Source organism: Mastomys coucha, unplaced genomic scaffold (genome assembly GCF_008632895.1).
Source record: "Mastomys coucha isolate ucsf_1 unplaced genomic scaffold, UCSF_Mcou_1 pScaffold21, whole genome shotgun sequence".
NCBI lineage: Eukaryota > Metazoa > Chordata > Mammalia > Rodentia > Muridae > Mastomys > Mastomys coucha.
In genome coordinates, this window is record NW_022196904.1 from 144,696,233 (window position 1) to 144,713,688 (window position 17,456).

The 17,456-nt window shown below is 33.9% G+C and overlaps 2 protein-coding genes across 2 annotated transcripts; one reads left to right on the top strand and one right to left on the bottom strand.

The window, feature by feature from the left end:
- Positions 1–263: 263 nt before the first annotated feature.
- LOC116101420 (olfactory receptor 5B2-like) lies at positions 264–1,202 on the bottom strand. Its single transcript, XM_031384990.1, has one exon. The coding sequence runs from the start codon at positions 1,200–1,202 to the stop codon at positions 264–266; it is 939 nt and encodes a 312-aa protein (XP_031240850.1).
- Positions 1,203–9,947: 8,745 nt separating this feature from the next.
- On the top strand, positions 9,948–10,901 carry LOC116101091 (olfactory receptor 5B12-like). The gene has a single exon (XM_031384777.1). It carries the CDS (start codon positions 9,948–9,950, stop codon positions 10,899–10,901), a length of 954 nt encoding a protein of 317 aa, XP_031240637.1.
- The last annotated feature ends 6,555 nt before the right edge of the window (positions 10,902–17,456 follow it).

Sequence of the window (17,456 nt, forward strand, 5' to 3'; positions counted from 1 at the left end):
ATAATTTTTATATAATCCATATATTTAAATTTTAATTCTTTATTATTTTTATAAATTTTATTATATAAACTCTTATAAATACATATAAACATTACATACCAAGTTTAACAAGGCCCAAAGTATGTGTACATATATTCATCAGATAAAGGAAAGAATGATACTAGATATAATTCTATGTTGTAAGTATTCCATGTGATCATTAACATTTAAGTAATCAAATCCAATTAATGAGAAATGGAATAAGATATTACCAGTGTACATTATTAACATACTAAACATAGCTTTGCCCTTTGAACAACCTTCTTTAATGCATTCTTAACTTCTTTGTTCCTCAGACTGTAGACCATAGGATTTAGCATGGGGATAATCATAGTATAAAACACAGAGACAAATTTATCTGTGTCCATGGAATGACTGGCACTTGGCTTTAAGTACATTATGGTGACAGTTCCATAAAATGTAAAAACTGCAGTTAGGTGAGAAGCACATGTGGAAAAAGCCTTCTGGTATCCCTCACTTGAATGCATCTTCAAAATGTTCAAAAATATGAGTAAGTAGGAAATCAAGATAACAAGAAAAGCAAATATAATGTGAAAGCTAGATACAAGAATAAGAATCATCTCATTCATGTGTTTATCAGAGCAAGCCAAAATCCTCACTGCAGGAATATCACAGAAGAAGTGATTAATCACATTGTAAATACAGAAAGGGAGGCCAAAGGTATCTCCTGTTTGTATAGAAGCATTCAAAATGCCAAAAATATAGGAACCAGTGGCCAGACAAGTACAAACACCTTTTGTCATAGTGGTAGTATAATGTAAGGGTTTACATACTGCTGCATAACGATCATATGCCATTGAAGCTAAGAGGTAGCTATCCACAGTGGCAAAGAATACAAAAAAGAACATCTGAACAGCACATGCATTGTAAGAAATTACATTGCTTCCTGGAAGGAGTCCAGCCATGACCTTTGGAGTGACTGTTGAGGAAGAACCAAAGTCTACCAAGGACAGATTACTAAGGAAGAAATACATGGGGGTGTGTAGATGAGCATCCAGCAATATCAAAAGGATCATTCCAAGATTTCCAGCCAAAGTGAAGGCATAGAAAAATGTGAACATCATAAAGAGAAGACCTTGAAGCTCTGGTGCTTTGGTTAGTCCCAGGAGGATGAACTCACTCACTTCTGTGTTGTTCTTCATAGCTGTTCTTCTGGGATCACAGATGTTCTTTGAAAGGACAAAACTAAAAGAACAAAGGTTCACATGCCTGGAACATCATATGCAGAGATACACGTAATCTTCAGTGCTATGAAACAGATTAGTTAAATTTTCCCTACATGTGTGTGGCTACAGTAGCAAAAATTTTGAGAAAATTTGGGATGGGTGAGAAAAAAATATTTATGAAAATTATTAATTTATATTGACATTCATAGAGCACAGAAGTCATACAAGTTCAGCTGCCAATTCCAGTCTGTTCTGTTTATAAACTGATTTTAAGTTCATTCAGTTGATGTTTAATCATTACATTTAGTGTACACACCTTAATCCTTCAAACTAAACTATAGAGTAATTCACAAATAACTGAATATATTCATTAAAACAAATGTATCATTACTAGTACAGCCAACAAATATGTTTTTAAAAAAAGATATAATGTTATTTAATATTAATATATAAATTTTCATTTATCATCATTATCATTTACTACTAGAGATATTGGTCTCTACCTAGCTTCTCTAACCCCAAATAATGCATCCATTATATTGGGCTTATCTAAGTGATTCTTATATGTTTAAAATTAGGTAATGAGTAGGGAGAAGCTGATAAGCAATAGTTATATATTATTACTGTTTGAATGGAAGATGAGAATCCTTCTAGTTAGGAGAGGTAAGAGTACAAGGCTTCAAGGGAGAGGTAACCTTGAAAACAGGTACCCTTGCTTTGTGATTTTCCTCTACCCACAAGCTATATTCTCTCATATCTCCTTTCCTTCTAGTACTCTGCTGATATTCTGTCATCTTCTATGTAAGGGGTCATAGTAGCCATTTTCACAAGTGATGAAAAACAAGTTACAATGAGATTATCCATTATTTGAATATATACTTTAGCATGTTCAAAGATTTCCTTTTAAAAAAAAACATTGTCCTGTGAAGGTTCTGTGCTCCAGTGTAGGGGAATGCCAGGGCCAAGAAGTGGGAGAGGGCTAGGTGGCAGGCATGGGGAGGGGGGAGGCAACAAGGGTTTGTTCTTGTTGTTTTTTTGGAGGGGAAACTTGGAAAGGAGAAATTAACATGTAAATAAAGAAAATATCTAATTAAAAAAAAAAACATTGTCCTTCAACTTTCCTTGCCTGGCCTGGTTACACTATATTTCACATGTTTGACCTTAAATAATTTACAGCCACCGAATAAATGAAAGTAGGATGTTGGCAGAAATATTTATTGTGGTTCATAATGTCTGTTGTTTTCATTGGGCCATTAGGGTAATCCAAAATATTCTCAACAACGATGTGTTGTGAAGACAGAATGATACAAGTATCTAAGCTTTGAATGTAGACATTTGCATTGTCATTTGTCAACTTTTAATGATGAGTATGAAAAAATTATTAAAATGTTATTTGTATATTTAGATAATTGAAACAGAGAAATCACATCATTTAAATTCATACCGTATGTGAACATATTCATCCAAAGTTATACAAATATTTAAAAACATTTATATATTGTACATTTGTATATGTATGTGAGTGTATACATTTATATGTGTATACATAGGTATGCATATACATGTCTATCTCTGTATATATTGCCATTCAGTAAACTAGGAAAGAAAATGAGTATTCTTTTTTTTTTTTTTTTTTTTTTTTTTTTTTTTTTTTGTTTTTTCGAGACAGGGTTTCTCTGTGTAGCTCTGGCTGTCCTGGAACTCACTCGGTAGACCAGGCTGGCCTCGAACTCAGAAATCCACCTGCCTCTGCCTCCCAAGTGCTGGGATTAAAGGCGTGCGCCACCACCGCCCGGCTGAAAAAGAGTATTCTTAACAGTCTATATATAGTTTAGAGGTTTTCAAAATTCCAATTTATCTCTAACCATTCACAGTATATATGGTTTTAAAATCATTTCACTAAGACATTTTCTATATTAAGAAAGAATGAGGATGTGGAAAACTGAAAAAATGGAATGAAGACCTCAGTACACTAAGAATGTCACCTGGAATATGAAGATATGCACTTACCTTCCATGGGCAAGCTCATACTACAGTAAATATTAGGAATCTACCAACAACTCAATCACAACATCGTCTGCCCTAGGTTTCTCTTGATTATTTTAACAAGAGAAGCATTGCCATTTCATAAATATCTTTGTATTCATGTGATGCCACAATTTTTAGTTAATTTTTACTCTTATAATTGTAAGGGAAAAAATTGGTCAAATATCCACATTTGACCTCAAATCTTTAGAGATAATATAGCTGATTCATTGTTTCCATGCCAATTAAAGTTTTTATAGTTTTTATTGAATATAAAATTTTACCTATTAGCATGAAAGATAACAGAAAACAAAATTATGTATGTGTCTAGAGCCAGAAATTCAACACTGAAATAATGTACAAATATATTTGGGGAAGTTAATTTTCAAAAAATATTCTAGTCAAAATCTAATGCTCCTAAAGCATCAAGATATGATGACGGATTAGAAACAAGGAACTAAGATACCTTGCCTCAAGTCTAACAACTATCAAATGTATTTTTAGTATTACTAGAACTTATTTTGTTAGATTAAATACAGTTTCTTCACTTTTAGAAAAGAAATAAAAATTTCCTCACATATTTCATGGAATAGTATTGGTGAAAAATAGCTGAGAGGAATATACTTTAAAATTTTAGTATTTGACTATCTTATCAGGATAAATCAGTATAATAATTACCTTGAAATTTTCCTCTGGCCATGTGTGACAACACAAATACTCAGTGTTGAAGAAGATTATTTTACAGACAAAGTATTAACAATAGTTTAAAAACACAGTGCTCAGTCTCTGCCCCATTTGAAGTATTCTCATATGAAGTCAAGATGGGACTATAGACCTTCCTATATAGGAATCTGGAGAAAATTGCATAGTCTTGGAGTTCTCCAGAGAAAAGAATTCCTTTGAGGGCATTCATGAAGATGTATTTCAACTGTATATGTATCTTGCTTTACATGATTCAAAGTACATAGAAACTCCATGGTACTGGCTTCTGTTATGTCCATCCTCCTTTATTTTCATCAAACTATCATTTAAAACATGTACAATACATTTAATTTTTTATAATTATTGGAACTGTTTTTTACTTTGGAGAAATTCACACATGTATACAATGAAATAGCATATTTACCTACCTAACCTCCACTTTCCCCTCCCAACTCTTCCCATAATTCTTTCTACAACTCCCTTCCAACTACATTTCTTTTTAAAATTATTATTCATTTTTGATAATTTAATAAATATGGTGAACTATATGTGTGGATGTGGAGCTATGCACTAGAGAGTGGGAAATATATAGTTGTCTAATCCTCAAAAAATAATGTTCTTTCTCTTCCAGCAACTGTCAATTTCCAACAGCTTTCAACTAAGAGGTGAGTCTGGTGGTCATCTAACAAGTATATGTGGGATGTTTTTCTCATTTGGTGTTGTACAGATACCATGTTGTACCCAGAGAATCCAGAGGATATTATTTCACAGATCTTCCCATCCTCTGGCTCCTATATTCTTTTAAGCTTCTCTTCAACATGGTTTCCTAAGTCTAGTAAGTAATAGAGTAGGAGAATTAATATATTTGTTCTTTTTCTTTTTTTTTCTGTACTATTGTAATTTCTTACCTAGTTTCTTGACATCTAGAGTAATTCATAGCAAATGTTTAAGATGAAACTCCTTTTTTAATTGGAAATTTTCTTTATTTACATTTCAAATGTTATCTCCTTCCCCACCCTCCCTCTGGAAACTCCTTATCCTTTTACTCTTCCTCCTGCTTCTATGAGGGAGTTCTTCCACCCACCCACCCACTCCTGCTTCCCTGCCCTCAAATTCCCCTACACTGGGGCATCCATCAAACCTTCACAGGATCAAGAGCTTATCCTCCCCTTGATGCATGACAAGGCCATCTTCTGCTTCATATGTGGCTGGAGCCATGGGTCCCTCTTGCCTTAGTCTCTGTGAAATCTGGGGAGTCTGGTTGGTTGATATTGCTGTTCATCCTGTGGGGATGCAAAACCCTTTAGGTCCTTCAGTACTTTCTCTAACTAACTTCTACTGGGGCCCCCCGTGCTCATTCCAAGTTTGGTTGCGAGCATCCATCTCTGTATTTGTCACGAGTATTCCTCTTTCTCCACATCCTCACCAGCATCTACTGTCATCTGAGTTTTTGATCTTAGCCATTCTGACTAGTGTGAGGTGGTAAAAACTGTATGATATTGGTACAGAGACAGGCATGTATATCAATGGAATAGAATTGAAGACCCAGAAATGAACCCACACACCTACAATCACTTGATATTTGACAAAGAATCTAAAACCATTCAGTGGAAAAAAGACAGCATTTTTAACAAATAGTGCTGCTGGTTCAACTGGAGGTCAGCTTATAGAAGAATGCAAATCAATCCACTCTTATCTTCTTGTACAAAGCTCAAGTCCAAGTGGATCAAGAACCTCTACATAAAACCAGATACACTGAAACGAATAGAAAAGAAAGTGGGGAAGAGCCTTGAGCACATGAGAAAATTGGGACAGGAGAAAATTTCCTGAACAAAACACCAATAGCTTATGCTCTAAGATCAAGAATTGACAAATGGGACCTCATAAAACTGCAAAGCTTCTGTAAGAAAAAGGACACTGTCAATAGCACAAACCAGAAATTAACAGATTGGAAAAAGATCTTTACCAATCCTCCATCCAATAGAGCTAATATTCAATATATACAAAGAATTCAAAAAGTTAGACTCCAGAGAACTGAATAACTCTATTAAAAAATGGGGTACAGAGCTAAACAAAGAATTTCGAACTGAGGAATATCAAATGGCCCAGAAGCACCTAAAGAAATGTTCTATTTCATTCTGAGCACTTGTCTTATTCTCAGCACGTGGACTAAGCGCACATACATATCTGAATGCTCCTCACATTTGAAAAAAGTGTTTTTCCCGAGAGAAGTGTTTCTAGTTACAAGTTTTTTCCCTATCTTCATTTTAATTCTTGAATTCTGAAAAATAAATATGAAATATTTAAAATTGTACATGATGAATAACTATTATTTCCTTTTTTCTTTTATCAAATAAAATGCAGGAAGGGGAACTCACTACCAGTTAATGTCACTGTGTCTCATCTTCTATGCCCTTATCATAGCTATGATTTTCCTGATAAGACCAAGTCCCAGGTGTTCACACAGTTAAGTCACTCCTTACTGAAAAACTGTATTTCCAGCCTTCTCTTCCATTAATGTCTTTCTCACTTCTTCATAAGTTCTGCTATCAAATCGAAAATGAGTTGATGTTGAATCACTGACTTAGGGTTTATTTATATTTGGAGACCTTTTCATGTAAGAAAATCTTAAATCTCTTTAAAAAACAGGCGAGTTTCTCATCTGATTAAATATATTATGGAGAGAAGGATGCTTCTGGGTCAATAAGAGACCTCCTGTCAAAGAAGATGAATGGTATTCCTGATGTTGATTGTAGAAGCTGGATTTTGATTTCCAAACACAATCTCATGTGAAGCAACCATACACCTCACAGAATATTTATATGCACAGGAGTACAAAACAGCTATAATCTGATCCATGACTGTAGAAATACTGGTAGTTGATATAAGTCTTGTGGGAAGGAAGAATCATTTTGTCTTTGGGAGTTTTGCTTTAAGTACATTGCCCATGATCTGGTTCTACATACATCTGTATTTGAACAGAACTAATGGAACTTAATGTGGTCCTAAAATAAATGGAGGAAGACATGTAGGTTAGCCATGTTGTGGAACATCTGGGGAAGCTAGAAGAAGTATAGAGTGCATAAAATAATTTGTTGTGTGCATGTATGAAATATTTAACACTGACCATAACACCATCCTCATCATATCCTCCTCTAAAAAAATCTTATGCTCTTCCTTTTTTGAAGTAAATCACTATTTGAGAGGTAACCACTTAATATTTTTTTCTCAAATGTTACACTGAAGCTTGGAGAGTTAAATAGGATAGAATAGGCAACACTGGAACAGGAAACAGAAATAATATTGGAAGGTAAAATCCAGGGCCACAAACACAGAATCATAACTTTTCATGACTATGTTGAAAAGAGAAATAAATTTCTGCCATGGCACTTCAAATGAGAGGTGAATATGTAGAAAATAAATAGATTTAAGGAAATTACTTTTGAGATTATAATATTATTACATAATTTCTCTATTTTATTGCTTTGTTTCAAACCCTTGCATATACCCTACTTGTTATCTTTGAAATTCATGGCCTATTTTTCACTGATTATTGCAACCTGAAAATATACATGCAAATATAAATACATGCAAATTTGTTTGTATATTTGCATATGTGTATTTAAAATATAACCTGATCTATATAATTTTATTTGTATATATTCTCTTTTAGCTAGTGATTTGGTAGTATATAACTAATCGGTGTGCTTTTTCCAAGAAAAGACAATTTCTCCCACTCTCAGCATTTTTTAATTGCCTGTAATTTTTTTATGAGGTTATGTCCTCATAGTCTTTGACTCTTCACTTTGATATTTCTGCTCTTGTTGTCGTTGTTCAGTTCATATTTAGGCAGTAAATATTTCATATTGAGACTTTTTGGTTATAGCTTCTAGTTGTAAAGAGAAAAACACATTAGCTATAACTGTACTATGAAATAAAATCATTTTAGCTTAAAAAAGCATAGTGAGCATTTTTAAAAAATACAAAAGAAAACTTTAGATTTTTTCACAACTGGAAAATGTTAAACAATATGGAAAATGCAAATTTCCCTGATTTACCTAAAACCACTGTGTGTGTGCGTGTTTGTGTGTGTATGATAATATATCACATTCCTTATCACAAGATGAAGAATATGGGTGTGTGCGTGTGTTTGTGTTGATAAACTTATAAAATGAAGTGACAAAGAAAAATCTCACAAGACGTCAGTGTTGGTAAGACAGTCTTTGTTTGGTTGTTTAAAAACCGACTAGAAGGAAAAAAAATGCCTGTGATAAATGCCAGAAGCACAGGGCGAATGGCTGAAGCTGAGATCCTGAAGGCTTTTATTTTCCTGTCTAACTTATTGTGGCCCAGTAACTTCCCTCTAATTATCTGTTCCAGCATGTCCTCATAGGGACTCTCCACTAAACTTTCAAACACACTGATGACTCAGTTAAGGTGGGGATGAATGGCCATCATGGGATCACAAACCTCCAGAGATATCTACTATTTACCCTGATACTCCTGAAGCATGTGAGGAGCTTGGAACAACTGCCTTGATACTGACAAAAGCACTCACAGGCCAGGGTTCTGCTATACAGCAGAGCTTGTGAAGGAAGGGAAGATGAATATCCTTCAAAGTGCTTTCCTGGGTGTCGATGATAGACCAATATTCTAGGCATGAAGTTTTTCATGTCCCAAATCTTTTGTGTATTTGTCTGTTTCTAGAACAATGGTAAGTACTAAAATATGCAGTAATAGAAATTTTGAACTATAAAAGAAATAAAATCAATTCATTTTTTTATTTTCTATGTGAAATGAATAGGAAAAGTGGCAATAAATGTTGAATAGTCATTCTAAAAACACACTGAGTTATTTTCTCTATTTTGCTTTATTTTTATCACACCATACTGTTTTATATTGCTTATATCTTTATGTTCAGTATCAGTAGATTATCTTTAGAAGAGGTGAAAATGATGACCATACACAAAGAAATTCATAGAAGAAAACCTGTAAGTTGCAGGAAAATCCACATTCATCTTGGCTATCTTTATATATCATACTCTGCCTTGAATAGGAATGATGTTTACAATATAGAATATGTTTAAACATTCCAGAAACAGAGAATTTATTTGAGCAGTGCTTTTCATACAGTAACCAGTAGTAGTCATCTGTCATATGAGCCATGTGCAGGTGAGTAAATCAGTTAATGGTATGCAATATGGCTTGCTAAAAAATGCACCAAATCTCTATGGAAGAATCAGATCAAAGTTCTTTTTTGTCTAATATATCAAACATAAATCATAAAGACATTTTGATGACTGGTAAGGGATGACATCAGTCTACGTAAAAATTGATAACATGGAGATTAAGTAGGTGCAGTTTTTCTAATCAATTTGGAAAGTTGTTCACTTACATTTTTCCTGCAGAAATATATGAAGATATGATCCGGTTTTCTCTAAATGGTAATATTTAAAATGGACAAGTCAACTAAGAATTCTGCTGATTTAGGGAACAAAAACTGCATGTGTCAGGATCAGACTCCCAGATAATTGCATATCTTTAAGATGGTGAAGACATATATTAGATACGAAAAAACATTTTTCCAGATCTTATGCAAGTAAACAAAAGCCACACATTCCTCATATATATTGACTTTCAATGTCTATACAATACAAAAGTGCATGCAAGTATTACAAGCAATAATAATGAATATAATATGATATAGTACAGTACACATCACTCTATTTAATGAAAGCATAATTGAGCCCCGTAGTTATATTAGACACTTCTGGTATCAAATAAACTCAGTAAACATGTGTATCATTTCCATATGAGCAAAATACTTGAAGTTCTATAGCATGTACTTCTTCATTTGGTATACACAGTCCTTCCCTAGAAAAACTTAAATTAATAAAAGTGGTTGGTCATAGTTCTATGACCATTCTAATTCCATTGATATTCAAACAGCATATTTCTTTATTTATTCTAGGAACTTGTCATAGTTTTTCCCAAATGACTTTGATGGAGAATACTTCAGAGGTTACTGAATTTATTTTTGTAGGGTTGACAGATGCCCCAGAGCTTCAAATTCCTTTATTTATCATCTTCACTCTCATTTATTTGATCACACTGTTTGGGAACCTTGGGATGATCATGCTGATTCTCTTGGACTCCCGACTCCACACACCTATGTACTTTTTCCTCTGTAACCTCTCCCTGGTGGACTGTGTTTATGCTTCAGCAATCACTCCCAAGGTGATGGAAGGGTTTCTCACAGGAAGTAAGACCATATCTTTTAATGGGTGTGCTGCCCAGATGTTCTTCTTTGTAGCCTTTATTGCTATTGAAAGTTTGATCCTTGCATCAATGGCCTATGACCGTCATACTGCAGTGTGCAAACCCCTGCACTATACTACCATTATGACAAGTACCACCTGTATTCTAATTGTCACCTGCTGCTACATGTGTGGGATCTTGCAGTCCTCTATCCATGTTGCTCTTGCATTTTGTCTTTCCTTCTGTCATTCCAATGTAATTAATCACTTTTTCTGCGACATTCCCCCACTGCTGACTATCTCTTGTTCTGACACCTACACAAATGAGATTACACTCCTTGTCTTGGCTACCTTGGATGTTGTTTTCACTCTCTTGGTTATCTTAAACACTTACCTGCTTATTTTCATTGCTATCCTGAGGATGCATTCAGCTGAAGCACAAAGGAAGGCCTTCTCTACCTGTGCATCTCATCTCATCACTGTGTCCATCTTCTTTGGTTCCCTTATATTCATGTACTTACAGCCCAGCTCCAATCACTCCATGGACACAGACAAAGTTGCATCTGTGTTTTATACAATGGTTATTCCTATGCTGAACCCTATAGTCTACAGCCTGAGGAACAAAGAGGTAAAAAATGCATTTAAGAAAGTTGTTGGAAAATTAATGTCTTCATTTCATTTAGTCAATTAATTCTAAAATATTTCTCAAGTATGTGAAGTTTTTGTATTGCAAACTTTGAAGAATAGAGAATTTGTAAGTATTCCTTGTCTATTATTTCTTAAACTGTTATTTTCTGAATGAGAACTTTGTCTTCATGTAATGACCCCATTTCATTAATATATAGTGAAATTGGAGTATATCTTGCCAGAATTAAAATGTCAATTTAATATTTAAATGAAGATTATCATGCTAAAAATTTCACAAGCAGTGTATCATAAGTTTTTATAAAATACTTTTTAGACCCACTTCATTTGTATATGATAGATGTTGTATTTTCACTTATTTTAATATTATAATTATTACTATTTTTTCTTTTTGAAGTATAATTATGTAATTTTCACTTTTTGTATCTTCCCTCTAACTCATACTATATACTATGCTTGGCTTGCTCTTTTTATAATTCAAGGCCTTATATTTCATTAATTGTTTAAGTTCAAAACAGTCTATGATATTCTTATCTGACATAAATAAAATATTCTTGTGTGTGAATATTATAAGTATTTATCCTGAGATCTTCTTAAATAGAGTCCAAAATTTCACTTTAAATAGCATTATTTTGTATGATTTTGGTTATACAGAAATCTTGAGGTTTGAATAATTTCTAATTGTCTAAGTTCAAAACAGTCTATGATATTCTTATATAACATAAATAAAATATTCTCATATGTGAATACTATAAATAATTATCCTGAGATCTTTTTAAATAGAGTCCAAAGATTTCAGTTTTAGTAACATTATTTTGTATGATTTTGGTCATACAAAAATCTTGAGGTTAGAATAATTTCTGTAATGGATTGATTTCCATAGTGATGGAAAGCATATTATACAAATCTAACAAATACTGATTTCCAGAGATGAAATAGAGATTGCATGGAGGAGCTAGAGAGAGGACCCAAGGAGCTGAAGGGGTTTGCAGCTCCATAGGAGGAACAACAATATGAACTTACCAGTACCCCAAAAGCTCCCAGGGACTAAACCACTAACCAAAGAGTATACATGGTGGGACTCCAGCTGCACATGTGGCAGAGAATGGCCTTATGGATCATCAATGGGAGAAGAGACCCTTGTTCCTGAAAAGATTCTATGGCCCAGTGTAGGGGAGTGTCAAGGCCAGGAAGCAGGAGTGGGTGAGCAGGAGGATGGGGAGTTTTTAGAGGAGAAACCATGAAAGGGGATAACATTTGAAATGTAAATATAGAAAATATCTAATAAAAACATTAAAAATGAAGCAACAAAGGTAGCAAGTTTTATAGCTGAGGGATCCTCCACAACCTTCCCAGCAAGCTTGCCTCTGTATTCTAATGTTTTTTTTTTATCAGAATGACTATATTGATGCTCAGAACAATTGGTCCTATCTCCACCAAAATAAATAATTGCATTACAGAAAAAAAGAAATAAAGGTTACATTAAACAAATGTTAATTTATAGGATAAACAGTGTAGTTTATAATTTACATAGTTGTAAGTGAGAGAATATGGAATCTTACCATTTAAGTAGTATTTTTCTTGAAGAAAATATTTGTGAAATGCTGATAAATTATGAAATATCAAGTAACAAAACATTAATTCTAAAGTATCTATCCACATTCTACAATCTAGTTAGCATTTATCCATCTCTAATGCCTATTTTGTAAAGCAATAATTTCTATCTCTGTGCTTTGTTGTTTTTAGTGAATATATTACTGAATCAAGACAATGAAAAATCTAGATTTATGTAGAATACTTGTGGAGATAGAACCCATTAGAAGGATGAAAATGACAATGAGATTTTCCCTTATTACTAAATAAGACTTTGAGTTATACAAAGATGTCAAATTTAAAACAATACCAATTTGAAGTTCTTTTTGACTGGATTCAGAGAAATGTTTGAAAAGGGAACTTAAGAACAGAGTTAGTATGGAGCTACATTAATTATGATCACTGGAACTGATATCCAGGTGGAACTGTGCCTGTCTGAGAATAATAATTACTTTCTATAAGCCTTATTATCACCTAATAAGCTTGTTTATAGGAATTATGAAATGAATATTCCATAACAGAAATAAAATTAAATAACAAATAAATTAGTTACTTGGTTAAGGAATAATTCCAAAACAAAGAATTAGTGGGTGCATGAGAAGAAGTATAACAGAGACTGATTGAATAAGCAAAGATGAAATTGAAATTCTTATTAGTGATCACAGGAGTCTGAGATGGGTTATTTTATGTGCCCAAAAAGTCAGCTATAAGAATACTGAACAATATCCTGTCTTACTCTACAACACTGAAATTAAGTTGTGTATTTTTTATTTAAACATAGAAAATCTTTTTAATCTTTCAGTATATCCTATACCTTGAACCCTGAAACTGCTTACATGCTTAAGAAAATTAGAGAAAACCAATGAGATTGAGTCAAACTTAAATGACACTAAAAATCCAGCTACTTTGTGATCATGGAATAATCTCTTTAGGTGAAAATGTAGCAGAGGAATACAGCTTATTTTGCAAACTCCATTGCCTGATGAACACAATGTAACTAGAGGTGACACAAAGTGGTATCTATCTGTACTACAAAGTATATCATACTACTGATATATCATAGTACTGGTATCTATCAGATGAACAAAACAATTTTTTTCAAAGACACCTCACATATGAGTTGGCAATCATTGCAAAATTAGATACTTAGTACACAAATTCAGTCTCTGAGGAATTCACACCAGAAAGATATCCAGATAATATTAAGGGTTGCCTCCATTAGCTCATCCAATGCTATCTTTTCCAACTGTGTTTACACAATAGTTAAAACTAAAGACCTTGTACAAAGGAGGAAACCATAGAATTATTTTGTGAAGGTTGCCTGACATTCAATAGAATGGTATATACATGGTATAATATATGTATATATAGTATTATGCACAAAGCTTGTTTTACCACATGGAAATAAATGTAAAATGGTGTTTTATTTTAAATAAAAAAATATTTAATTAGCCCATGCCTTATATTTGACAATCAACAGCAAGACTACCACAGTTTTTTTTAATCTATGTATTCATGTTGATGAGCTTTTTAATAGGGATTTACATATAGGTCCCTACTTGTACACTTAAAGATATCTTTCTGTGGTGCAATGATACATATCTTTCTAACTTTGTTAACCAAAACACTTCACTTGTATTTGATATTGAAACCTCATATACACAATCATCACTTTTTTTTGTCTGATTGGGATACTCAAGTGTGTAAAGATGAAAGCTTGTTGCTCTTCTCATCAGAAGTACAATACAAAATAAAAGCACAAAGTGTTCTGTAAAGTGTCCATTCTATAGTCTAAGACCATAAAAGTCTAAATGATGTATTTAAAAAAATCTTATGTTTGTGCTAAAAATAAATTCACAAATATATGTAGTATGGAGAGTACAGAAGTTCACAATGTTCAGAATGGATTCCATTAGTCACTAAACTTTTTGAATAGAACAAAGACAGAAACTCTGACATCCCTAGGAAAACAAAGCAAAAGCATATTTTTGAAGAACCAGTATTGGTATATATGATTCTAGTCCTCAAATAGAGGCTAAATTAAATATCGGAATTCCTATGTAGTTTGTCTCTATAACCAGGGCTAATGAGTTACTAGACTATAAATTAACATTTAATGAACTCTCCTAAAGTAGAGAGGAATTTATACTATGAAGAAAAGGACAATAAACAGTGTGAATCTAACTCAAGAGAAAATAAATATACTTTGTAAAGAGACAAAAAATAAAACATCTATAAAAATTAGATATACTGAATTTAAGTACTAAAACTGATAAAATTCAGAAACACTAGCATGGTGATTAAATATTTTAAAATATAAAATATTATTTAACAACAATGAAAGAGATGATGAAAGACAAGTTGATATAAAATAAGCATAGATGTTAAATCTGTGATAAAATATTATGTAAAACATTTTCAGAAAACTGAATAAAAATGAATGTCAAAACCTAAGAAAACCTAGTAAGATCCCCCCATAAGAAAGATTTCAGAAGAAATCTTCTGAAATTATAAGATATTGTAAGAATCTTATAAGTGGATTCCACTTTTATAGCACCCCACTCTCACCAATGGGCAGGTCATTGAAACTAAACAGAGTCATAACAAACTTAAAGAAGATATAAACCAAATGGCTTTAGCCAACATTGGAGATAACATACATTAAGTTGAGATTCCTGGGACCTCTGATGACAAGGAAGAAAAACCTGTTAGGGGTACCATGTTTCAGAATGGGAGGCAATGGCCTCTTGTTGGTCATAGTATGAGTACTGAGAAGTCCCAAGGCCTACTTCTTTGGCACAGGCATCTTGTGATGTCATTTCTGCAATTATTCTTAGTACTTATCATTCTCTTTATCTATTTACTGTTACTTCTCTTTCTTTTTTTAATTAGATATTTTCTTTATTTATATTTCAAATCATATCTCCTTTCCCAGTTTCCCATCCAGAAAAACAAAACAAAAAGAAATACTCTTCCTTCCCCCATCCCACTGCTCACCAACCCACCCTCTTCTACTTCCTGGCCCTGAAAGTCCCCAACACTGTGGCATAGAACCTTCACAAGACCTAAGGCCTCTCTTCCCACTGATGACCAACTAGGCTATCCTCTGCTATAAATATGCAGCCATGAGTCCCACCATGTGTATTCTTTGGTTGGTAGTAGTCCCTGGGAGCTCTGAGGGTACTAGTTAGTTCATATTGTTGTTCGTCCTAAGGGGCTGCAAATCTTTCAAGTCCTTGTGTCCTTTCTCTAGCTCTTTCATTGGAGACCCTGTGCTCAGTCCAATGGATGGCTGTAAGCCTCTATTTCTGTATTAGTCCCTCGCTGTCAGAGTCTCTCAGGAGACAGCTATATCAGACTCCTGTCAGCCAGTACTTGCTGGCTTCTACAATAGTGTCTGGGTTTGATGACTGAATATGGGAAGTATTCCCAGGTTGAGCAGTCTCTGAATTGTCCTTCCTTCAGTCTCTGCTCCATATTTTGCCTCTACAACTCCTTCCATGGGTATTTTGTTCCCCCTTCTAAGATGGATCGAAGTATCCATATTTTCGTTTTCATTCTTCTTGAGTTTCTTGTGGTTTTTGGATTGTATTTTGGGTATTCCAAGTTTCTGGGCTAATATCCACTTATCAGAGAGTGCATACCATATGTGTTCTTTTGTGATTGGGTTACCTCACTCAAGATGATATTCTCCAGATCCATCCATTTCCCTAAGAATTTCATAAATTCATTGTTTTTAATAGGTGAGTAGTACTCCATTGTGTAGATGCACCACATTTTCGGTATTCATTCCTCTGTTGAGGAACATCTGGGTTGTTTCCAGTTTCTGGTTATTATAAATAAGGCTGCTATGAACATAGTAGAACATGTGTAAATATTACATGTTGGAGATTCTTCTGGGTATATGCCCAGGAGTGGTATAGCTGGGTCCTCTGGTAGTACTATGTCCTATTTCCCCAGGGAACACCAAACTAATTTCCAGAGTGGTTGTACCAGCTTAAAATTCCACCAGCAATGAAGGAATGTTCCTCTTTCTCCACAACCTCGCCAGCATCTGCTGTCACCTGAGTTTTTTATCTCAGCCATTCTGACTGGTGTGAGGTGGAATCTCAGGATTGTTTTGATTTGCATTTCCCTGTTGTCTAAGGATGTTGTACATTTCTTTTGGTGACTCCTGAACATTTGAGATTCCTCAGTTGAGAATTATTTGTTTTGTTTTGTACCCCAATTTTAATAGGGTTATATGGTTCTCTGGAATCTACCTTTTTGAGTTCTTTGAATATTTTGGATATTATCTCTGTATTGGATGTAGGACTGGTAAAGATCTTTTCCCAATCTGTAGGCTGCCATTTTGTCCCATTGACAGTGTACTTTGCTTACAGAAGATTTTCAAAATCTTGAGGATCCATTTGTCAATTGTTGATCTAAGAGCATAAGCTATTGGCGTTCTTCCTTGATTAAACTGGTATTTGTTGACCTGGCAAGACCTAGTAAGAGCTCACTTGATATCTAGGGACTGGATGTTACCAATAATATTAAAGTGGAGGCTGTTCATGAATTCAAGAGAAATGTATGTTACAGTCACTTGCTGTAGGTGAAAAGAAAAGAAATCTATAGCCACAGGTAGAGATGAGTAATTCTGCACTTGTTCCCCCAGTCCAAGTTTCAATTCTGTATAATAAAAACAAGATATTTTTATCACAAAATTGATTATGGAATAATATACAGGTATTTCCCAGAAAGTTATCAATGGATTCCTTGGGTTTTGGGTTGATTGTAGCAGTCTCCTAGAAATTCTACAAATAGGTTAGGTGAGGATATTTTTGTGGACAAATAGATGGGCTCCAAAAATTATAAAGACTACAGGGTCACCAGTATGACCTCATGTTTGCTGTTTTATGAAAATGTCTCTCATTTGTCTGAAAGATATTGACTTTGTAACTGCAATACTGCTGCCCCTGACCTCACCAGAGACTGGTGGTTGGGAAATATAAAAAGTAGTTCTTGC